The sequence below is a fragment of the Mobula birostris genome, chromosome 3, assembly GCF_030028105.1.
Source record: "Mobula birostris isolate sMobBir1 chromosome 3, sMobBir1.hap1, whole genome shotgun sequence".
Classification (NCBI taxonomy): Eukaryota; Metazoa; Chordata; class Chondrichthyes; order Myliobatiformes; family Myliobatidae; genus Mobula; species Mobula birostris.
The window spans coordinates 80103300-80127816 of NC_092372.1; the positions used below are offsets into that span (position 1 = coordinate 80103300).

At 40.8% G+C, this 24517-nt stretch overlaps 1 protein-coding gene across 4 annotated transcripts in view; it reads right to left on the reverse strand.

The window, feature by feature from the left end:
* Positions 1 to 24517, reverse strand: part of rbpjb (recombination signal binding protein for immunoglobulin kappa J region b) — a 138580-nt gene that overhangs the window by 32773 nt on the left and 81290 nt on the right. For all 4 annotated transcript variants that reach the window (XM_072252925.1, XM_072252927.1, XM_072252928.1 and 1 more), the window contains 3 exons: positions 22280 to 22445; positions 7840 to 8014; positions 546 to 683 (listed from right to left, as the gene is read on the reverse strand). In XM_072252925.1, the coding sequence (XP_072109026.1) occupies positions 546 to 683; positions 7840 to 8014; positions 22280 to 22445 (479 nt within the window). The remainder of the gene's footprint in view (positions 1 to 545; positions 684 to 7839; positions 8015 to 22279; positions 22446 to 24517) is intronic.

Here is a 24517-nt window from a genome sequence, read left to right on the forward strand (position 1 = left end):
TTCTGTGCTCAAGTCTCTGGATTGGAACTTAAAATCATAGGTTTCAGATTTGAAGAGAAGATTGCTTTTCACCAAGTCAAACCTCTGGTGCACTATTTTTCCTGAATATTAATCTCTAAATTGTTCATCCTTAGTGGACTGCTTCCCACTATTTTCAGATGTTATTTTTAATCTTCCACTTTTGAATGTAGATGGTATCAATACATTGACATTGCCAGTTCCTGAGGGCTCACTATAACACCTCCCATTTTCAAGATACCTTGGCATGCACACTTTATATATCATAGACAGGAGCGACAATTGGCTTTTCACTGATTAACTAATGTTATCATGCTGTCAACTCAAAATTCATCTTTACTGTTGAGGGTTTAGCACCCATAATTAAGGTGTCCATCAATTTGTAACATACAGTCCATCATTCAAAGTACTTCTCTTAAACATTTTTTAAAAATTGCACTGGAGATTTTACATAAAGATGGCTATACCAAAATAAAGTTCATAATAAAGCACAATAAAGTGGACAAAGAATAGCTGTAGATACTAACATAGATGGATGTAAAATGCTCCCCACTGTTGTGAACTGGCATGGAAATTCCCTCCTTCCACATGTAGATACCGCGTGCTGACAGTCTGTGAACGAAGTCTGTTAAATAATGCCACCTTTGTTCCTGATGCAATACATACTAAAAACAAAAAGAAAAACATTAGAGTTATGAGGTATATACAAGGAGAATACAAATTGAGCTTCCTTGATGCAATTTCAACTTTTGGAAGGACAAATTTAATGTTAAACTATGGCCTTATTACAACCCATCCTTGCACTAGCTTGTAAGCCATCTGAGTTCAAGGTTCCTTAAAATCATTTGTACCTATACATCTTAAGAAGAATTTTCTTTCAGTAAGCTGTCTCCCAGATGCTCGGTAAGGACCAGGCATTTGGATTAGAACGGAATTTATATACAGTAACAAAACCAAAACTGGAACATTAGTAAACAAAAAATCCTTTTAATTCAGATTAAATCAAGAGAATTACCTTTGAAAACAACTCAGAAAATGTGTAGCTCAAGTGGCTGTTGGTTGGGTTGAGTTGTTCTTCGATCTTGGCAACCAAATTTGAGCTTCCATAATGACAGCCTATCAACTGATTGATAAGTATATAAAAATCAAGCACTTGGAGGACACACCATAAATGAACAGCACACTGATGATGTCTCCTTGTGTGATGTCGAAACATTGACAAATGGATTGCTAAGATCGGTTAACAACTCAACCCAGGATTACCTCTACTTTCTCTTCACAGCTGCTTTTCCTCACTGGTGTCAGACTGGTGTCAGCTGCTTTTCCTCACTGGTGTCAGACTCCGAGGGAACATACTCACTGGGAAGTGCAGCAGCAGAGTGGATGTCTCAGGAAGACGATCAACTCAGTATAAAATTCTGATGTAATGTTTTAACATGGGAGGCCTAAACCTCTTACATAATTCGCTGGGAGAAATTCGTACATTCTAGCAGATTCCAAGGCTTTTAAGATTAAGATTTTGGCCAATAAATTACCAACAAATGGTGTACAAAATAGTGCTCAAATTATAAATAATACCAGATATTATTTTGTTGCCATTTGTAGTTTCCTCATATTCATTCAGCCCTTATTTTCATCAGTTTACTTAGCTACTTTGCTTTCAGAAAAATCTATCAGAGACAGAGCGACATCTCATAGGGTGGGAGCTGTTTGAAAACTACAAGTCTTGTCACATGCAAGTCACTGCTTGAAGCAGTTTGTGAGAGTGATACCTTGCAGGGCAGGAGCAATTTAAAAAACTTCAAGTCTCGTTATCAGCGAGTCTTATTTGAGCCAATAAAAAGATCTGCAAGTGGTATGGCCATTGCTGGTGTGGGCCAATGTTATAGGGGGCTGGCTTTCGCTCATCAGGCTTGGGCAAGAAGAGGCTTGAAGCAGCAGAGGAAGAGGTTCTAAATAAGTTTCTGTTAAGTTTTTTTTTTGCCCCCTTGTTAGTACATAGCTAGTGTGCCGAGAATGGGATCTGAGTAGCAGTATGTTCCTTGTGTGAGATGTGGGAACTTTGAGAGAGCTCCAGTCTCACTGATAACAACTCTTGCATGAGGTGCACCGAGCTGCAGCTTCTTAGAGACTGTGTTAAGGAACTACAGGCCACACTTGGGTTGGAGGAACAACAGCTTATATTCCATTTGGGTAGCCTCCAACCTGATGGCATAAACATCGATTTCTCAAACTTCTGGTAATGCCCCCCACCTCCCCTTCACCATTTCCCATCCCTTTTCCCACTCTCATCTTATCCCCCTGCCTGCCCATCGCCTCCCTCTGGTGCTCCTCACCCCTTTCCTTTCGTCCATGGTCTTCTGTCTCTTTCACCAATCAACTTCCCAGCTCTTTACTACATCCTTCCCCCTCCAGCTTTCACCAATCATCTGGTGTTTCTCTCTCCCCTCCCCTCCACGTCTTAAATCTACTCTTCAGCTTTTTACTCCAGTCCTGCTGAAGGGCTTCAGTCCGAAGCATCAACTGTACTCTTTTCCTAGATGCTGCCTGGCCTGCTGAGTTCCTCCAGTATTTTGTGTGTGCTGCTCAGATTCCCAGCGTCTGCAGATTTTCTCGTGTGTCTGGATTGGGTGTTGTGCAGTCAACCAGATTTGATTAGGAAACTTAAGGCAAAAGAACCAGGAGGCAGTGATCATAATATGATGGAAATTACCCTTCGGTTTAAGGGGGAGAATCTAAAATCAGATGTATCAGTATTACAATGGAGTAAAGGGAATTACAGAGGCATGAGGGAGGAGCTGGAAGTTGAGTGGATGGGGACACTAATAGGAATGAATGGTGGCAGATCAGCAAATGCTCCCGCTTCTGTGGGGACCTCAGAAGGTGCAGAATAGATATATACCAAAGATGAAGTAGTATTTTAAAGGGAGGATGTGACAACCATTCCTGACAAAAGAGGTCAACAACACCATAAAAGGAAGAGAAGGCAGTTAATATTGCAAAAATTAGTGGGAAATCAGAGTATTGGGAAGCTTTTAAAAACCAACAGAAGGCAACAAAAAAAAAGGAGAAAAGATGAAATGCCAAGGTAAGCTCACCAATAATATCAAACAGAGCTGAGATTGCATATTGTATCACTGGAAAATGACACTGGAGACATAGTAATGGAGAACAAAGAAATGGCGGACAAACATAAGTATTTTGAGTCTGTGCAAAAGACAGTGGCAGTATGTCAGAGATTTGAGAGGGGTAAGGGTTAGGGAAGTGAGTGCAGTTGCTGTTACCAAGGTGAAGATGCCTGGGAAGTTAAAAGGTCTGAAGGTAGACAAGTCACCTAGTTTACATCCCAGGATCCAAAAGAGGTAGCTGAAGAGATTGTGGAGGCATCAGTAATGATCTTTCAAGAATCACTAGAATCTGGAATGGTGCTGGAAGACTAGAACATTGCAAATGTCACTCCTCTCTTTAAGAAGGGAGGAAGACAGAAGAAAGGAACTTTTAGGCCAGTTAGCCTGACTTCAGTGGTAAGGAAAATGCTGGAGTCCATTATTAAGGATGAGGATTCGGGGTACTTGGAGGGACATGATAAAGTAGGCAAAAATCAGCATGATTTCCTTAAGGGGAAAATCTTGCCTGACCAATATTTTGAAATTCTTTGAGGAAATAACAGATGTGATAGACAAAGTAGAGTCAGTGGACATTGGTTACATGGATTTTCTGAAGGCCCTTGACAAGGTGCTGCACATGAGGCTGCTTAGCAAGACAAGAGCCCACGGTATTAAGGGAAGTGGGTAGAACAGTGGCTGAATGGCATGAGGCTAAGAGTGGGAATAGAAGGGACTTCATGGTTGGCTGCCAGTGACCAGTGGTGTTTTGTAGGGGTCAGTATTGGGTCCACTTCTTTTCACATTATATGTCAATAACTTGGATGATGAAATTGATGGCTTTGTGGCCAAGTTTGTGAACAATACGAATTCAGATGGAGGAAGTGGTAGTGTTGAGGAAGCAGGGAGTTTGCAGAGGGACTAAGACAGAAGTGGCAGATAGAATGCAGTGTAGGAAGTGTATGATTATGCACTTTTGAAGGAGGAATAAATGTGTAGACTATTTTCTAACCAGGAAGAAAATTCAAAAATCAGAGATGCAAACGGGATTGAGAGTCCTTGAGCAGAATTTCCTGAAGGTAGAATTGGTGGTAAGGAAGGCAAATGCAACATTATTTCAAGAGGACTTGAATACAAGAATAAAATTGTAATGCTGAGACACAAGGCATAGATAGGTTAGACTGCCCACATTGGAGACAGTCTAGAAGAGGTTTACTAGAATGATTCCCGGAAGGAAAGGGTTAACATATGAGGAGCATTTGATGGCTCTGGGCCCCAAACCCATTTGAGTTTATAAAAATGAGGGTGGATCTCATTGAAACCTATCAAATACTGAAAGGCCTAGATAGAGTAGATGTGGAAAGGAGGTTTCCTATAGTGAGCGAGTCTCAGAAAAAGGAGGGCACAGCCTCAACAGAGGGATGTCTGTTTAGAGCAAAGGTAAGGAGTAATTTACTTAGCCAGAGGATCATGAACCTGTGGAGATCATTGCCATGACTGGCTGCGGAGGCCAAGTCGTTGCATATATTTAAAGTGGAGGTTGATTAGTTCTTGATTAGTCATGGGGTCAAAGGTTACAGAAAGATAGGAGAACGGAGTTGAAAAGGATAATAAATCAGAAATGACAGAATGGCAGAGCAGACTCAATGGGTCAGATGGCCTAATCCTGCTGTATCTTACGGTCAAACAATGTATATTCATTATTTTCTCGGTATTCTATGTTCAAAATGTATTATGCACTTCCTCAATGGACGAGCAGTGAACATGAGGCAAATACAAGGAAGAGACAAGGCTTAATCAATTGTCTGCAATAATTAATTATTAAGCTCAGCACTGGCACAGGGATTTAATATAAATGTTAAGCATCAGTCTACCTTGACATTGCATAAAACATAATAAAGTTCAAGTCGAAAATCATGGAAAAGTCAGCCACCTGGAAGAGCCACAGCATTAAATGAAATGGTTGTATTATTTTTAAGGCTGTTAACTTGGCCAAGAATATCACTATAGTTCTTTAGATCTAGGCTAACCATTTTCATCTACAGTATGAACTACCTGTGAAGAAGTAGATGTTTCCCAAAAGACTACTCAGTTAGTTAAGCTCACAACCATTGGAGAAGCAGCAATCAGGATCATACAGAAGTCTCTGAACCCATATATCAGATAAACGAAAAAGCCTTGCATGAGGAATGCACCATCTTAAACTATCCACCTATCCCATCAGGCAGCTCCTACCCCTTTTGTGGACAAGTCACATGCTACAATGTTGTCTTCAATGACCAGATCAGAACTCAGAAAACCAGAGTGGAAGAAGGCATCTTCAATCCCAAAGCATCGTCTAAGCAGGAGGAGGAGGAGTTGTTGTCATGATCAGCTTTTTAGAAAACCAAACATCTGCACCTATACAGAGAATGACCCAGGCAGCATTCAGATCTGACTAATTAGAAGTTTAACATCTGCTCCAGTTAAATGTCAGACAAAGAATAACTCCAACCTGAGGAATTTATTGGCTGTGTGGGAGAAGACAGAGTGGTAGTGGATGATTGCTTATCAACCTGGAGGCCTGTGACTAGTGGTGTGCCTCAAGGATCTGTGCTGGGACCATTGTTGTTTGTTGTCTATATCAATGATCTAGATAACAATGTGGTAAATTGGATAAGCAAGTTTGCTGATGACACTAAGATTGGAGGTGTTGTGGACAGCGAGGAAGGCTTTTAAAGCTTGCAGAGGGATCTGGACCAACTGGAAAAATGGGCCAGAAAATGGCAGATGGAATTTAATGCAGACAAGTGTGAGGTGTTACATTTTGGAAGAACAAATCAAGATAGGACATACACAGTAAATGGTAGGGCACTGAGGAGTGCGGAGAAACAAAGAGATCTGAGAGTTCAGATACATAATTCCCTGAAAGTGGCATCACAAGTAGACACGGTTGTAAAGAGGGCTTTTGGCATCCTGGCATTCATAAATCAAAGTATTGAGTATAGGAGTTGGGATGTTATGGGGAGGTTGTACAAGACATTGGTGAGACCAAATTTGGAGAATTGTGTACAATTCTGGTCACCAAACTATAGGAAGGATATCAGTAAGATTGAAAGAGTGCAGAGAAGATTTACTAGGATGTTGCCGGGTCTTCAGGAGTTGAGTTATAGCGAAAGATTGAACAGGTTAGGACTTCATTCCTTGAAGCGTAGAAGAATGAGGGGAGATTTGATAGAGGTTTACAAAATTATGAGGGGGAGAGACAGAATAAATGTGAATAGGCTCTTTCCACTTAGATTAGGAGAGATAAATACAAGAGGACGTAGGGGAAAGGCTTAGGGGGAACATTAGGGGGAACTTCTTCACTCAGAGAGCGGTGGGAGTGTGGAACGAGCTGCCATCTGACTTGGTAAGTGCGGGCTCACTCTTAAGTTTTAAGAATAAATTGGATAGGTACATGGATGGGAGAGGTCTGGAGGGTTATGGACTGGATGCAGGTCAATGGGACTAGCGGAATAATGTTTCGGCACAGACTAGAAGGGCCGAATGGCCTGTTTTCTGTGCTGTAGTGTTCTATGGTTGCCTTCAAGTTTTTTTTAGCATGACAAAAACCTTCAATTAATAATAAATGAACACTGACTAGATACTTCATCAGATCAGCCTCATAAGTCAGTATAGCCTGAAAGGATTCACAAATCCTTTCTGTCACCCAGAAGGAACAAGTCAGGCAAGTGATGGAATACATTCTATATGCCTCGATACATATAACTCCTACAAGGCTCAAAATTCGCAACATGAAGGAAAAACAGTACATGTGACAGGCACCCCATCCACTAATTTTTGCGATCCCCACTATCATCTCACCAGGATAACAGTGTATACTCAGAAGGATAGTGGGTGAATGGAAACACAACCTGCAAGTTCCCTTCTTGATACAAAATCCAATTTTGAACTACAGTGGCAATCCTTCATTGTTTCTTTATCAAAATCTTATTAGCTCTTAGCCAAGACTGTGGAAATGCATTCGACTCATACTGCAGTGGTTCACGGAACTGATGACCACTTCCAAGGACATTTAGGATTGAACCTCAGTCAAAGATTAAGGATTCCATGCTTTTTTGTTTCTGCTTTGCAAATCAAGCACATTACAGATAACTGAATTCCTAGAGTTTTCAGTCAGATTTTAATTCTACAGACTCTTACCAAACATTAAAAAAGCTTAAAAACATACCACACAGCTTCCTTTGCCCTTGAAATTTCATGCCTGATGAACACTGAACATTAACTAAAATTCATAGTAATTTCCTCATTCTTGAAGCTATAAGGTGATCAAATATATCTCTACAGAGAAGAATGGAAAAAACTGCAGATGCTTTAAGTCTCAGATAAAAACCAGAAATGCTGGAAACACTCAGCAGGTTAGGCCAATGAATGTGAAATAAAGAAATAGTGACATGATTTGAATTTTAATTTTCCCTTCAGCAGAAACATCTGACAATGGATCTTCAACCTGAAATACTAATTTTGCTTCTCTTCGAACAGAAGCTGGAAATCTACTGAGTATTTTCTGCATTTTTATTTTCATTTCTAAAGAATCATTATCTAGGTCTAAATAAAGTAATGTTACATTTCTAAGCTCAACTAAGAATGTTTTGCGAAGAAACTACACTATTTCCTTGGGTGATTTGTGACACCTAATGTTTAATACCGGCCAGCCAGATGAATATATACTTACAATCTGCATTTTTCAAGGATTGTTTCTTTTTGGAAGGCTTGGAGATTACTTTGATCCGTTTGCTGTGAAAGACGCCAATGTCGTCACTATTACCGTAAAACATTTTTACTGATAACATGAAGTGCTTTCTTTTGTCGGAGTCAGATATGTACAATGTTTTGGCTGTGCAATAGTTCTGCAAAACAAAAGGGCAAAATATAAGCAAAAGAGATTCTGCAGATGCTGAAAATTCAGAGTAACACACACACAAAATGCTGAAAGAACTCAGCAGATTAGGCAGCATCTATGGAAATGAGAAAAACAGTCAATGTTTCAGGCCTAGACCCTTCTTCAGAACTGGAAAGGAAGGGTCAAAAGACTCCAGAATGAAAAGATGGTGAAGGGGAAGGACAAATGAGAAGGTGATAGGTAAAGCCAGGTGGGTGGGAAGGTCAAGGGCAGGAGAATAATGAATCTGATAGGAGAGGAGAGTGGACCATCGGAGAAATGGAAGGTAGGGAGGGACGGGGGAGGTGATGAGCAGGTGAGAAGTGGGGCCAGAGTGGGGAACAGAAGATGAAGGGGGAGGGAAAAAAAATTACCATAGAGAGAAATCGATGTTCACGCCATCAAGTTAGAGGTGACCTAGATAGAATGAGGTGTTGCTCCTAAACCGAGAGCGGCCTCACTGTGGCAAAAGAGGCGGCTGTGGACTGACATGGCAGGATAGGAATGGGGGTAAGAATTAAAATCTTTGGCCAATGGGAAATTCTGCTTTTCGCAAATAGAGCAGAGATGCTTGATGAAGTGGTCCCACAACTTATGTCGGATCTCACCAATGTAGAGGAGGCCACATTGCGAGCAATGGATACAATACATGACCCCAACATATTCACAGGTGAAGTGTTGTCTCACCTGAAAGGACTGTTTGGAGGCGGTGAATGGAGGCGAGGGAGGCGGTGCGAGGGAGGCGGTGAACGGAGGTGAAGGAGGCGGTGAATGGAGGGGTGTAGCTTCTTTTGCTTGGCAGAAGTTGCAGAGAATGATGTGCTGGATGTGGAGGGTCATGTGGTAGTAGGTGAGGACTATACCTGTTAAGGCGGTAAGAAGATGGGGTAAGCGCAGATGTCCATAAAATGGAACAGTTGCGGGTGAGGGCAGCATCCCTCACCTACATCAAAAGGATAAAAGACTGCACAATTAAGCACATATAAACAGAGGCACCAGGCTTTGTGAATGAGACAAGAGGAAGCTATATGCAACTAAACTTAAATTTTCCAAAGTTATTTGACTCAAAACAAAAACAAACACAAGAAAAGGCAATTTAGCACTTTAAATTCTCTACCTCATATTCCAGAGATCATGAAAACGTTCTTTCAATGTAATTGGTGAAAGTGGATTAAATGTACAAATATTCTGAATAAAAGGGGAAAACACAAATTGAGGTCAAAGCTGATTACATGGAAACATTCAACTTAATGTTAAAATGGTGGTCGGTGGAGAATGCATTAAAATACATGCTCAAAACTTTCTACTTATAATTAAGGATATTTTTGCCTAAAAGCTCACGCGAATTTCCAGGGCAGCAATTCCAGTTGTCCCATTTCTCCTTATTCTCTGACACAAGCTCATAAAAAAAACAATTAATTAGATTTAAAATCCGAGTCTCTAACTTTGATTCACTTCAATTTTCCATTAATAATGACATGCCAGTGAAATTTAGGGGATGTCTCCTTGTTTACCTCCCAAAGTATTATTTATGTCAGATTTAAATCAAAAAGAAGATTACAAATTCCGGCAACACACATCAAAGTTGCTAGTGAACGCAGCAGGCCAGGCAGCATCTCCAGGAAGGGGAATAGTCGACGTTTCAGCCCGAGACCCTTCCTCAGGACTAACTGAAGGAAGAGTTAGTAAGATTTGAAAGTGGGAGGGGGAGGGGGAGATCCAAAATGATAGGAGAAGACACGACTTTCAAATCTCTTACTAACTCTTCCTTCAGTTAGTCCTGACGAAGGGTCTCGGCCTGAAACGTCGACTGTACCTCTTCCTAGAGATGCTGCCTGGCCTGCTGCATTCACCAGCAACTTTGATGTGTGTTGCTTGAATTTCCAGCATCTGCAGAATTCCTGTTGTTTACAAATTCTGAATGGTTTGGCAACTTTTAGAAGATAGCTTTACTCTTTCTTCTTGTGTATTTCATATACATGTTCAGAGTACAGTAATATTACAAACATTTAATAATGGACTTAATCTGATAAATAAAACCCACAATTAAATTCCCTGAAAAATTCATAACATCTTTTTTGTTCAGTAACTAATTTTGGTTTTGCTACTTTTTGCACTGAAAATATGGAAATTCACATGGACAGTTGTCTACAATGACAATAAAACAGGAGAAAAGCCTCAGTAAATGCTGAGGACTGATTCAGGAAGGTGTGTCAGAGTCAAAAACTGAAATGCTTCACCACATTTAATGTGGGAGTTTGAATCAAACTATATTTTCATCTGCTGGATTTAGAGAAGACTGAATTTGAATCTATCCTTTCTTCTTACCATCCTCAATGTGGAAACATGAAATCTTCAGTATTACATCTCACATTTCAAAAAAGGCTGTCAGTTACCAATTTATAGAACTAAAGCAATCATTTATTGGTGGCAGCCACAACACTATGTACAGCATTTTAAATTCATGACAGTTAGATTAGGTTTGCCTTTATACAAGTGGAGTTAAATTCTATTGACATCAATGGAGCTGGGGTTGAGAGGGTGAACAGCTTTAAGTTCCTCGGCATAAACATCACTGAGGATCTCACGTGGACTGTACGTACCGGCCGTGTGGTGAAAAATGCACAAAGCACCTATTTCATTTCAGACAGTTGAAGAAGTTTGGTAAGGGCCCCCAAATCCCAAGAACTTTCTACAGGTGCACAATTGAGAGCATCCTGACTGGCTGCATCACTGGGAACTGTATGGGAACTGTACTTCCCTCAATCGCAGGACTCTGCAGAGAGTGGTGCGGACAGCCCAGCACATCTGTAGTTGTGAACATCCCACTATTCAGGACATTTACAAAGATAGATGTGTAAAAAGGGCCCAAAGGATCATTGGGGACCCGAATCCACCTGGACAAAAAAAGACACATACGTTCGAATGCTGTTTATAGACTTCAGTTCAGCATTCAACACAATCATTGCTCAGCACCTGACTGGAAAGCTGAAACTGCTGGGCCTGAACACCTTCCTCTGCAACTGGATCCTAGACTTCCTGACTGGGAGTCCTCAGTCAGTCCAGATCAGGAGCAGCATCTCCAACACCATCACACTGAGCACGGGGGCCCCCCAGGGCTCTGTGCTCAGTCCACTGCTGTTCACTCTGCTGACCCACGCCAGTGCAGCAATACACAGCTCGAATCACATCATCAAGTTTGCCGATGACACGGTGGATCTCATCAGCAAGAACGATAAGTCAGCATACAGAGAGGAGGTGCAGCGGCTAACAGACTGGTGCAGAGCCAACAACCTGTCTCTGAATGTGAACAAAAGAGATGGTTGTTGACTTCAGGAGAGCACGGAGTGACCACTCTCCGCTGAATATTGACAGCTCCTCTGTTTGAGGTCATTAAGAGCACCAAATTTTTTGGTGTTCACCTGATGGAGAATATCACCTGGTCCCTCCACACCAGCTCCATAGCCAAGAAAGCACAGCAGCATCTCTACTTTCTGCGAAGCTGAGAAAAGTCTATCTCCCACCCCCCATCTTCACCACATTCTACAGTGAATGTATGGAGAGCATCCTGAGCAGCTGCATCACTGCCTGGTTCGGGAATTGTACCGTCTCAGATCGCAAGAGCCTGCAGCGGATAGTGAGGTCAGCTGAGATGATCATCGGGGTCTCTCTTCCTGCCATTACAGACGCTTACATTACACACTGCACCCGTAAAGCCAACAGCATTGTGAAGGACCCCACGCACCCCTCATACAAACTCTTCTCCCTCCTGCCATCTGGCAAAAGGTACTGAAGCATTCGGGCTCTCACAACCAGACTGTGCAACAGTTTCTTCCCCCAAAAGCCATCAGACTCCTTAATACCCAGAGACTAGACTGACATCTACATCATTTATTATTATATTGCGATTTGTCCTCTACTGTGCCTATTGTTTTATTATTTATTGTATTGCCCTGCACTGTTTTGTGCACTTTATGTAGTCCTGTGACTAGAAGAATAGGGATGGCGAAAGACACCTTTACGAGAATGAAGAGTATACTGACTAATACTAAACTAAACATGACAACCCGCCTCAGAGTACTAAAATGTTACGTTTATCCAGTTATGTCATATGGCTCAGAATGTTGGACAATATCTAGTAACGAGGAAACGAATTGCAGCAGCAGAGATGTGGTTTTTAAGGAGGACGCAAAGAATATCATGGACGAAACAAATATCTAATGAGGATGTCATGAACAGAGTAAACACAAAAAGAGAAATAATGTACAAGATCATGAAAAGTCAACACAACTTCATTGGACACGTGATTAGGAAAGAGGAGTTAGAATGCACGTAATTATGGGAACAACTGAAGGGAAGAAAGCAAGAGGAAGAAAAGACAAATGATGATGGAGACAGCAGCCAAAGAACTGGAAATAAATACCAATGAATTAATCCACTTGACCCAAAACAGCAGTGTGTGGGCCACGGCAGTCAAAGCTCAAACTGGGCACGGCACCTGATGATGATGATGATGATGATGATGATGTGTAGGTCTGTAGTCTAGTGTAGTTTTTGTGTTGTCTCACTTAGTCTAGTGTAGTTTTGTGTTGTTTCATGTAGCACCATGGTCCTGGAGGAACGTTGTTTCGTTTTTACTGAGTACTGTACCAGCGGTTTATGGTCGAAATGACAATAAAAGGCGACTTGACTTGACTTGAGTCACCCCAACCACAAACTGTTCCGGCTGCTACCATCCAGGAAACGGTACCGCAGCATAAAAGCCAGGACCAACAGGCTCCGGGACAGCTCCTTCCACCAGGCCAGACTGATTAATTCATGCTGATACAACTGTATTTCTGTGTTATATTGATAGTCCTGTTGTACATACTATAAGTTACTATAAATTGCACAATTAGATGGAGATGTAACAAAGATTTTTACTCTTTATATGAAGGATGTAAGTAATAATGTCAATTCAATAATATGGACGAACTCAAACAAAATTGCTCACCAATTTCTCCAGTCTTCACTTGTAAAGAAACAATTCTGCTTCTTTCCCCATAGACTTTGCAAAGTTTGCTTATCTTATGTCATATTATGATTTACTTAACAGATTTCAGCAATTGCAAGTAAAACATACAGAATAAGTAACTGACTTCTGCTGAAAATTACAGCAGTAACATTGCCACTCGTCAAATTCTCAAATTATAGATTTGGTTTTTTGTACCTAAATTATAGAATGGCATAAAAGCTGAAAGAGTGACAAATATTAAGGCTTTTTCATTTAAATATTAAGAACACCTTCAATTTTCATCTTTCATGACTAGACTGCACACAATACTGCGCATTTAGTCTCACCAACATCTTAAACAACTTCAGCACAACATCCCAACTCCTGCATTCAATACTGATTTATGAAGGCCAATATGCCTTTATGATCTAATTGACCCATGACACCACTTTCAAGGAGTTATGGATCCATGCTTCCAGATCTCTCTGTTCTACTACAATCCTCAGTGCCCTACCATTCCCTGAGCAAGTCCTACCCTGGTTTGTACTCCCAAAGTACATCTTGTTTGTTTGCATTAAATTCCATCTGCCCTTTTTCTTGGTGTCTTCCGCAAATTTGCTGATCCAGTTAACCATATTATCATCCAGATCATTGTCATAGAGGACAAACAACAACAGACCGAGCACCAATCCCTGCAACATACCACTAGTCACAGGCTTCCAGTCAGTGAGGCTACCATCTACTACCACTCTCCGGCTTCCCCCATATTGCCAATATCAAATCCAATTTACTACCTCATCCTGAATGCCAAGTGACTGAACCTACTTGATCAGCCACCCATGTGAGATTTTGTCAAAGGCCATGCAAAAATTCATGTAGACAACATCCATTGCCTTTACTCCATCAACTTTCTTGATAACCTTTTTGAAAATCTCTGTACGATTGGTTAGATACATTAAACCATGCACAAAATCATGTTGACTACCCCTAATCAAGCCCTACCTATCCAAATGCTTAAAGACTCAGTGGCCACTTTATTAAGTACCCCCTGTACCTAATAAAGTGACCACTGAGTATATGTTAGTGGTCTTCTGCTGCCGTAACTGATCTACTTCAAGGTTCGATGTGTTGTTTTCAAAGATGCTTTTCTGTTGTAACATGCGGTTATTAGTGTTCCAGTCAGTTTGAACCAGTCCGACTATTCTCCTCTGACCACTCTCACTAACGAGGCATTTTCACCCAAGAGAACTGCGGCTCACTGGATTTTTTTTGACTTTTGCACCATTTTCTGTAAACTTTGCATGAAACCCCAGGAAATCAACAGTTTAAGATACTCAAGGCACCCTGGCTGGCACCAACAATCATTCCACAAAGTCACTTAGATCACATTTCCGCCACATTCTGATGCTTGGTCTGAACAACTGCACTTCTTGATCATGTTTGCATGCTTTTATGCATTGAATGGTTGCTCTATGATTGCCTGATCAGATATTTGCATTAACGAGGTGGACAGGTATACCTAATAAAGTACAACCTACCACACACACAAAGTTGTGCTGTCCTCATCGGTTCATGTCCATTCAAATACTCGTATCCAGTTCCACAGAATACCTTCCAATAGCTTTCCCACTACTGATGTCAGTCTCACTGGTCTACAATTTTTTTGTTTTTTTTTTAAAAAGAGACTTTCATAAACAATAGAACACATTAGCCATCCTCCAATCCTTCACCTGTCGCTTAGGATGATTGAAGTATCTCAGTTAGGGCCCTTGTAATTACTGGGTTCAAGGGAACACCTCATCAAGCCCTGGGAATTTATTCATTCTCATTTGCCCCAAGACAGCAAACAGCTTCTCCTCTAATCTGTATGGAGTTCATGACCTCGTTGCTGCTTTGCCTCACTTCTACAAACTCTGTGTTCATCTCCTGAGTAAATGCAGAGGTAAAAAATCCATTTAAGGTCTCTCCCATCTCTTTTGGCTTCACGCATAGATTACCATTCTGATCTTCCAGAGGAAGAATTTTGTCCCTTGCAATCCTTTTGCTCTTAACATACCTGTAGAATCCCTTAGGATGTTCCTTCACCTTGTCTGCTAGGGGCAACCTCATGTCATCTTTTTGATTTATTTCTTAAGTGTTCTCATGTATTTTTTTTTCCACTTAAGTACTTAATTTGTTCCTACCTGCCTATGCCGTCTAGGCACCTTTTTTTTCCTAACCAGGGCCTCAGTATCTCTGGAAAACCAAGGTTCCCTAAAGTTTTATCTTTAATTTTTTATTCTGACAGGCAAGTATATGCTTCATACTCTCAGAATTTCATTCTTGAAGAGCTCCCATTTTCCAAGTACACCATTGCCAGAAAGCAGCCTGTCCAATCCACACTTGCCAGATCCTTTCTGATAACATCAAAATTGCCCTTTCTCCAATTTAGAATCTCAACACGGGGACCAGACCTATCTTTTTCCATATTTACTTTGAAACTAATGGCATTATGATCACTAGATGTAAAGTGTTCTGCTACACAAACTTCTGTCACCAGCCCTGTTTCATTCCCTAATAGCAGATCAAGTATCGTGCACTCTCTTATTGGGGCTTCTATATACTGATTAAGGAAACATTCCTGAACACATTTGACAAACTCAGTCCCATCTAGTCCTTTTACAGTATGGGAGTCCCAGTCAATATGTGGAAAATTAAATAACCTACTTTAACAACCTTGTTTCTTGCAGCAGTCTGCGATCTCTTGACAAATTTGTTCTTCTAAATCCCTAGGACTGTTGGATGGTCTGTAACATAGCCCCATTCACGTGGTCCACCCATAAAGCTTCTCTAGATCAGTTTTCCAATCTGTCCTGCCTGAACAGTACCATGACATTTTCCGTGACTAGTAACACAACCCCTTCCCCTTTAATCCTTCCTGCTCTGTCACATCTAAAACAACACAATCCCAGAATATAGAGCTGCCAGTCCTGCCCCTCCTGCAACCAAATCTTACTAATGGCTACAATATAATTCCATGTGTTGATCCACATTCTAAGCTCATCTGCATTTCCTACAATACTTCTTGCATTGAAATATACAATATGCAGCTCAAGACACTAGTCACAACATGCTCAACCCTTTCAATCTTGACTTTGTCTGACATCTTAACAACCTCTCTCTCTCTCTCTACAATCACTCCACTATCTGTTCTGGTACTCTGGTTCCCATTCCCCTGCAACTCCCGTTTAAACACCACCCTCTCTCTCCAGCCCCATGCAACACAAGCAAAACTTCCCGCTCGGATATTAATCCTTCCCCAGTTCAGGTGCAAACTGCCTCTTCTTTACAGGTCCCACTTTCCGTGGAGACAAGCCCGATGATCCAAAAATTCTGATGCTTTCCCTCCTACACCAAATCCTCAGCCATGTTTTAAACTGTATGATCTTCTCATTTCTGGCCTCACTAGCATATGTCATGGGTAGCAACCCCGAGATCAAAACTCTGGAGGTCCTGCCGTTTAATTTGGCATGCAATTTCCTGAACTCACTTTGCAGAACCTCAACACCCTTTTTAACTATGTCATTTGTGCCGACACAGACCACGACTCTAGCTGTTCACCCTCCCATTTCAGAATGCTGAAGACTCGATCAGAGACATCCTGGACCCTGGCACCCGGGAGGCAATGTACCATCCCAGAATCCCGTTCTCATCCACAGAAACTCATTCTTATTTCCCTAATAAATCCCTATCACTACAGCTTGCCTCTTCTCCGCCTTCCCTTCTGAGTCACAGAGCCGGAGACCTAAGCACTGTGACTTTCCTCTGCTAGGTCATTCCCCATCCCCACAACAGTATACAAAGTGTATACCTGTCATTGAGGGGGGCCGCTACAGGGGTCCTCTGTACTGGCTGTTTAGACCCTTTCCCTTCCGGACTGTCACCCAGTTACCTGTGTCCTGCACTTTGGGTGTAACTACCTCTCTATACGTTCTATCACACCTTCATCCTCCCAAATAATCCAGAGTTCATCCATTTCCAGTTCCAACTCCTAACAGGGAGTGTTAGAAGTTGCAGCCAGATGCACTTCTCACAGGTGTAGTCATCAGGGTAGCAGGAGATCTCCCTGTTTTTCCACAGCCCGCAAGAAGACCATTCAACTATCCTGCCCAGCATCCCTACTGTTCTAACTATGCAAATATAAAGGAAGAAAACAAAACAAAATTAAACTGGGAGATAATACCCATCTACAGCTTTTTCGCCTTCTCTCACTCAAGCCTCTCCTCACTGAAGTCTCAAATATCCACTCCAACACTGTCCACTACAACAATGCTGTTTTGCCTCAGTTCTGTTCTATTTAAGACCTCCCCCCACCCCCCCAATCTCTTTCAGCTTCACTCATAGACGATCAGTGATCTTCAAGTGGGCCAATTTTGTCCTTTGCAATCCTTTTGCTCTTATTATATCTGTGGAAGCAATTGGGATTCTCCTTCTGTCTGTCAGAGCAACTTCCTACCTTCGTTTAGCCCTCCTAGTTAGTGTTCAGTTGTATTCCTTATTCTCAAGCACCTCATTAATTCATCTCTGTCTACAGCTGCTATGCACCTACTTCTTCTTAACCACGGCCTTAACATCCCTCAAAAACCAAGGCACCATGCAAGTCTCACTAATTAATTTGCAAACTGAAAGTATTTTTTACAAGTATTTTTAAAAGCCTTTTTGTAGATTTTTGCTAAGTATGATACATTTTCAAAGATAATGAAACATAAAGCAGTCAGCATTTTAACTTTCATTCCTAATGATTTGAAGCACTTTCTGGGCAAACAGATTTTTTACAATTCAGTACTAAGATATACAGATCACACTAAAAAACAGGGGATTCCGCTGCCCATCTTTTCTGGACGGGGCCGCAAGTCTGTGTTCAGAATGGACTTGGTATGGTAACAAGTTGATCTATTTCCATAAATGTATACATCACTAAGCTTGCTGATACAAATAGTGGTATTCAAATCACAAACAAGAGGAAATCTGCAGGTCTGAAAATCCAGCAACACACTGAAGGAACTCAGCAGGCCAGGCAGCATCCATGCGAAAAAAGAAAATTCCATGTATCGGGCCAAAACCCTTCGGCAGGACTGGAGAAGAAAGCTGAAGAGTAGATTTAAAAGGTGGGGGTAGGGGTGAGAGAAACACCAGGTGATAGGTAAAACCTGAAGGGGAAGGGATGAAGTAAAGAGCTGGGAAGTTGATTGGTGAGACAGAAAGCCATGGAATAAAGAAAAAGGAGAGAAGAGCTCCATAGGTAGGCGATGGGCGGGCAAGGAGATATAGTAAGAGTGGCAAAAGGGGATGGGAAATGGTGAAGGGGGTGTGGTTGAGGGGCATTACTGGAAGTTTGAGAAACCGATGTTCATGCCATCAGGTTAGAGGCTACCCAAATGGAATTGAAAGCATGGCCTCATCACAACAGCGGAGGAGGTCATGGATGGATATATCAGAATGGGAATGGGATGTGGAATTAAAATGGGTGGCCACTGGGAGATCCCACTTGATCTGGCGATCAGAGCGTAGATGCTCTGCAAAGCAGTCTCCCAATCTATGTCGTGTAATTAAAATGGGTGGTCACTGGAAACCACTTTTTGATATTATCAGGTTGTTCATCAATTAGTCTCTTGAGCCCCTCTACAGGTGTATGGTACAAGGTAATCCCACAAATTACAATTTCTCTGAACATCAGAAACATTCAGAAGCATAAAACTCCTGCATCCAAGGCAACAATGTCTGATATATGGTGTAGATTGAGATCCATAAATAGCTTATCAAGTAAATTGATGCATTTTGGGAAATTAAATCAGGGTAGATCATACATAGTAAATGGAAGGAAGCCCGGGGGTGGGGGGGGTGTTGTTGACTTTGGAGTACAAGTATATAGCTCCCAAAAAGTGGCAACACAGACAGGTTGGCGAGGATGGCATATGTTATGCTCTCTTGACTGGCCAAGGTATTGAGAATAAGAGTAATGGCACTACTTAAAGGTTGCATAAAAATACTGGTTAGTCCATACTTGAACTATTTTGTGTATTTCTGGTCACCTCACTATGGAAAGGGTGCGATTAAGCTACACAGAGTGCAGAACAGATTCAAAAGGATGCTGTCTGTATCGAAAGGCTTCGGATACAAGGAGAGAGTGGATAAATCATATTTTCTCTCCCTGGAACAAAGGATGCCAAGAAGTGACATGATAGAGATATATAAGGTTATGGGCAATTTGATGGAATAGGTAACCAGAATGTTTTCTCCATAGGTGGGGTGGCTAAAACTGGAGGACACAGCTTTAAGGTGAAAGGGAAATGAGAAGGTTTAAAGGGGACACAAGAGGAAAAATCTTCGACAAAGCAATCAGTATCTGGAATAGGCAGGAACTGTGAAAATATTTAAGAAGCTTTTTAAAAGATACTTGAATGAGTAAGGCACAAAAGGATATGGAAGGCAAGTGGGATTAATACAGATCGACATAATGGTCAGTATAGGTGCAGAGGGCCAAAGGGTCTATTTTTATACCTTATAACTATCACTTTCACAACCCACCCTAAAAGTTTCAACAAGTAATATACACACCCCCAGTTATCACTTGTATCTAGTTCACCGGTACAGGTTTACTCCGCCATCCGAAGGTACAGCATTCCTATGAAATGGTTCGTAAGCCAAAATGTCATAAAGCGAAGAAGCAATTATCATTTATATGGGAAAAATTTGTGAGCGTTCGCAGACCCAAAAATAACCTACCAAATCCTGCCAAATAACACATAAAACCTAAAATAGCAGTAACATATAGTAAAAGCAGGAATGATATGATAAATACACAGCTTATATAAAGTAGAAATACTTTTCCACAATCATTGCCTACACTGTTCTCCATAGCGAAAATCTCATGCAAGCGCCCTCGGCAAAAACACAGCGCAAGCGCTCTCAGCAGAAAATCTCACACAAGCACTGTTGACAAAAACACTCTCTCCAGTAACCTCTAAGCTATGAAGCTGCCAAATCATACCAAATAACACGTAAAAATACACAGCCGATATAAAGTAGAAATAATGTATGTACACTTACTGGAATTGAGAAAACAGCGCAGAGCACACTGATGATGGTGTGCTAGGCTGAGTCATCGGAGGTTGGGATGGTGCAGTGGCCCCCACCCTCCAGGCCGCTGACCAATACCGATCCGCGAAGCATGCAGGGGTACAGCAGTAGCCGGGAGGCACACAGCACATCTTTAAGAAAAAAGCAGAAATAAACATGCTAATTAATTAGGTGCCATCCGGCACGTAACTGTCAGCCCAGATCAGAGGAGATTGCCGATTGCATCGCCTCTGATCTGGGCCGACAATTACATGCCGGGCAGCACCTAATTAATTAGCATGTTTATTTCAGCTTTTTGCTTAAAGATGTGCTGTGTGCCTCCCGGCTACCGCTGCATTCTCCGGGAATCAGAATCTGTCTGCCGTCCGGAGGTTGGGGTGGTGGGACACAGGGGTGTCATCTCATTGCCGTCTGTTTCCATTAGGGCAGGCAGGTTGTCTTCTCCTATGACTGCCTGCCTCAATGTCGAAGGTCGAGGTTCATCGTCTGCTGTGCCTGATGTGGAAGGCTTGAAAAACGACAGTATGCTTGACTGCTGAGCCTCGCACATTTTTCTATCATACAGTTCTTTGTAAAGACTCAAACCATTTTGCAAATATGCCCTAAACCGACGTACCCTTTCAAAATTAAAGTCGTACTTTATCATTGCAGCGAAAACCTCATGCAGTTGCTTCACATTCAGTTCCTGGACAACTTCACTTTCGCTACTACATTCCGTTTCGATTGTTATCCTTTCCTCTTCCAATTGCCTCAGCTCTTCATTTATCAGTTCTTGGTCATACGATGCCAAAACCTCTTCAACATCATCTTCGTCAACTTCCACAAGCCAAACTCACCTTGTCCTTACTTCGCTCACCATGATTGAAACGCTTAATTATGTCTAGTTTTACGCTAAGTGTAACACCCTTACGAGCTCTTTCAGGCTTTTCCGATACCTTCGAACTCATCTTGCAAACGGCTGATCACAGGCATGTGTTTAAGCAATGCCGGTTAGAATGCAGTTCCGAATCCGGGGGACAGCGGCTGCTCAGGACGCGCGCTGCTTTTTTTTTCGTGCGCTGCTTTTTTTTTCCGCGCTGCCTCTTTTCGTAACAGTGAAAACACCTTGTGTTAGTGAAAACAGGTAACTAATTCAGGTCTTTTGTAACAGTGAGGTTTCATAAAGCGAATGTTCGAAAAGCGGAGGACACCTGTACTTACTTTTTAACCAAAATATATCACTTCACAACTGTATGGATTAAACTCATCGGCCATCTATTTGCTCATTTCTTTGCAATGTTGTCTAATTATAGTAAAGAATGGATCAAATGCTTTGTTGTAGTTTCCTCTTAAAAGATGTAGGAAAATCTTTCACCCAAAGCATGGCAAACAGTCAAGAAATCACATGCAGTGGAGGTGCTAGAGCCAGAAATATGCATTGCACTTGAAGAATGTTTGGATGTGCATTTTATGTGCCATAGCTTAAAGCTGTGGAGCAAGAGCTAGAAAGTGAATTTGGACTAAACAGCTCTATAAACATAACTTAAGTTACACTGGCAATATAGCAAAAAAATGTTGTAATCAGCCTTAAAATTGAGATGCAAAACACACAAGCTACTTTCAAAAATGGAAGCAAAGACTGGATGTTATGTTCCTTTCTCCCCCCGCCCCGTGGAATTAAGCAATTAATGTAAAAAATTCTGGAAAGCTACATAAAATGTTGGACCCTATGTGATCATTAAATCCTTGCCAAATTCTCATTCTCTTGTCTTTGTGTTGTTCAACAGACCCTTAAAGATCTCAAAGTAACTTAATTCACCCAAATAATTGTAGCAGTTTAAGAAAGTTTCTAACTTGCATTTAAACCATTCTGTGTTTGGTTTTTTTAATGAAATTAAAATTACAGGCTGGAAGTCAAAAACCCTCATTCCATCTCATCTTGTGCTGAATGTCTTGCCTCAAATTTTACCCAAGAATCTTTTAATGCACAATTTTGAACTTCAAGTCTTACTTGAAGTACAATTCTAACTACTTTTTTAAAAATTAGATAAGGATTTCAAACAAGCAAAACTACACAAGTCCATCAACACCTGAAATGTAATTATTTTTGCCGTTTTGTGATCAAACAGCATAAATTCTTACCTTTCCTTCCAAATTAAGTTGCTGCATTTCTTGGTCACTATTTCCAATTCCAATAAATGCACATGGCTGTGATTCCTGCTCATTGCATCCATCTCGTTCCATTTGATCTTTCTTTTTTTTCCATCCACTTCCCATTAGATATACACATGGAGGAGGACAGAAAAATCTGCAAAATAATGCACTCTTAAGAATTTTCAACAATGTATAAAATCTTAATCTTGGGTTTGATGAACATCAAGGCATGTGCACTAAATGCTACAAAGGTCAGCCGTTCCACATTCCACAACTGAATGATTGCACTGACAATGTAGATGTCATGGTAGTGTAGCAGTTAGCGAAATGTTATTATAGCGCCAGCTACCTGGGTTCAATTCTACCACTAATTGTAAGGAGACTGTACATTCTCCCCATGACTGAGAGTTTCCTCTGGGTGCTCCCACCTGAGGGGATAGGGTTCGGTTAATTAATCACATGGTTGTAATTGATTGAAACAGGCTCATTGAGCTAAAAGGTCCTGTCACCATGCTATATCTCTAAATCTCAAATCCAAAACCTCTAAATTTAAGAATCCAAAGTAGTATTTGTACCAGCCAATTCAAAATAAAATATTGAACACAAGTTCCATCCAGATTACAGTACAACCACACCATCGCCATTTCTTCCGGTCTTGACTATTTTTGCCAAATTTCGAAAGTTACATTTATGTGTTTCATACACTTCTTTTCCAAATAGCTATCAGCTCTTGAATGCAAATACATACAAATTGCGATACCATTTTGGCAAGAACATGTACACTAGTTTTAATTCTGCATCTTCGTTGCAGATGATTAAGGTTATAGACTTGAGACAAAAATTGTTTCTCTATCCACAGATAATGTTTGACCTGTGAAGTTTCTTAGCTTTTTCTGGTTTTATTTCAAAGTGCTATTATTTTACTAGCTGAATTGTCAACGGTATTAAACATTTTAATATGATTTATTGCAAGTCTTGTATAATATTTTTAAGCAATGAACACTGCTTTACCAAACCAATTTGACAAATGAGTATTCAGAATCTGGACACGTATTTTTTTTAATAATTTTCCAAATACAACTATTAAGTACATTTCTTGCAATAACCTCATCATTATTCATGCTTTTATCTTTGATACGCAATTGTCAAGCTATATACGTTCCATTGAGAATTCTTGTAACCTAAATCAGGAAATCCCAATGGTGACATTTTTTAATGATTCAGAAGTAAACCAACAAAGACTGTATTCTCATTTTAACACTACTTAAAAAAGCATAACATGCTATCTTGCACATTCATTCTAATGAGAAATCAAACAGAATGCAAATATGAGAAAGCGTATCTTAAAATAACTCCACCATGGCTGTTCCCAAGCCAGGTTGCGAAAGGAGGAGGGTTGGGCAACCCCATCCCATAAAAACTCAGTGCTACAGAAATACCAACAGAAACCCTGGGAAAGGAAAGATACACTAATAAAATGGGTTACACCTGGGGCCAACTTGAAAGACCGGCCCAGGACAGAGGACTCTGAGTTACTGTTGGTGGTCTATGACCCAGTAAGGGTGAGGGGCTTGAGAAGAAGAATAATATTCTAAAACACATTTTAATGTTATGTTAATTTACTTTCCCTAACTTAACAAGTTTCATCAAGCTAAATTAATAATAAAAGCTTTATATTTACAGTGAAATCTTTGGAGCTTCTTTGGGATGGCTCTATTTGCATGCCTGCTGAATGTGTACAAGAATTCTTGATTGCTCTCTACTCACTTTTGTATTCAGGCCTGTGTAAGTACAGGGATGAAGGGGATGGCTAATCTGATTTTAAATTGTTAAATAATTGCAACCAACGTTGCCTCTGCATTATAGTCATAATTTTGAAGTTACTCAAACAATGAAAGCTTGTTATAGAGAATATCTATTGATATTAGCACGTAGAAAGCTTGCAAAATTATGCAATGATAGCACTAAAAACAAAATCATTTCCTAAAAAAAAATAAAAGCAAAAGCTTTATTTTGAATCTTCACTCAATTTCCAGAAAAAAATTGCAATATGAATAAACTTAAGTGACTTTGAACCGTACTGCAAGGGCTCGACCAAAACTTGTGTACCATTGATGAAAATGAAACATACGGGGTTGGAGTAGACATGACACTTGTATTAAAGTTACAATACCTAAAATTATCAGAAAACCAAATCTGTATGAAGCTATTTAAATAAAGCAAAAA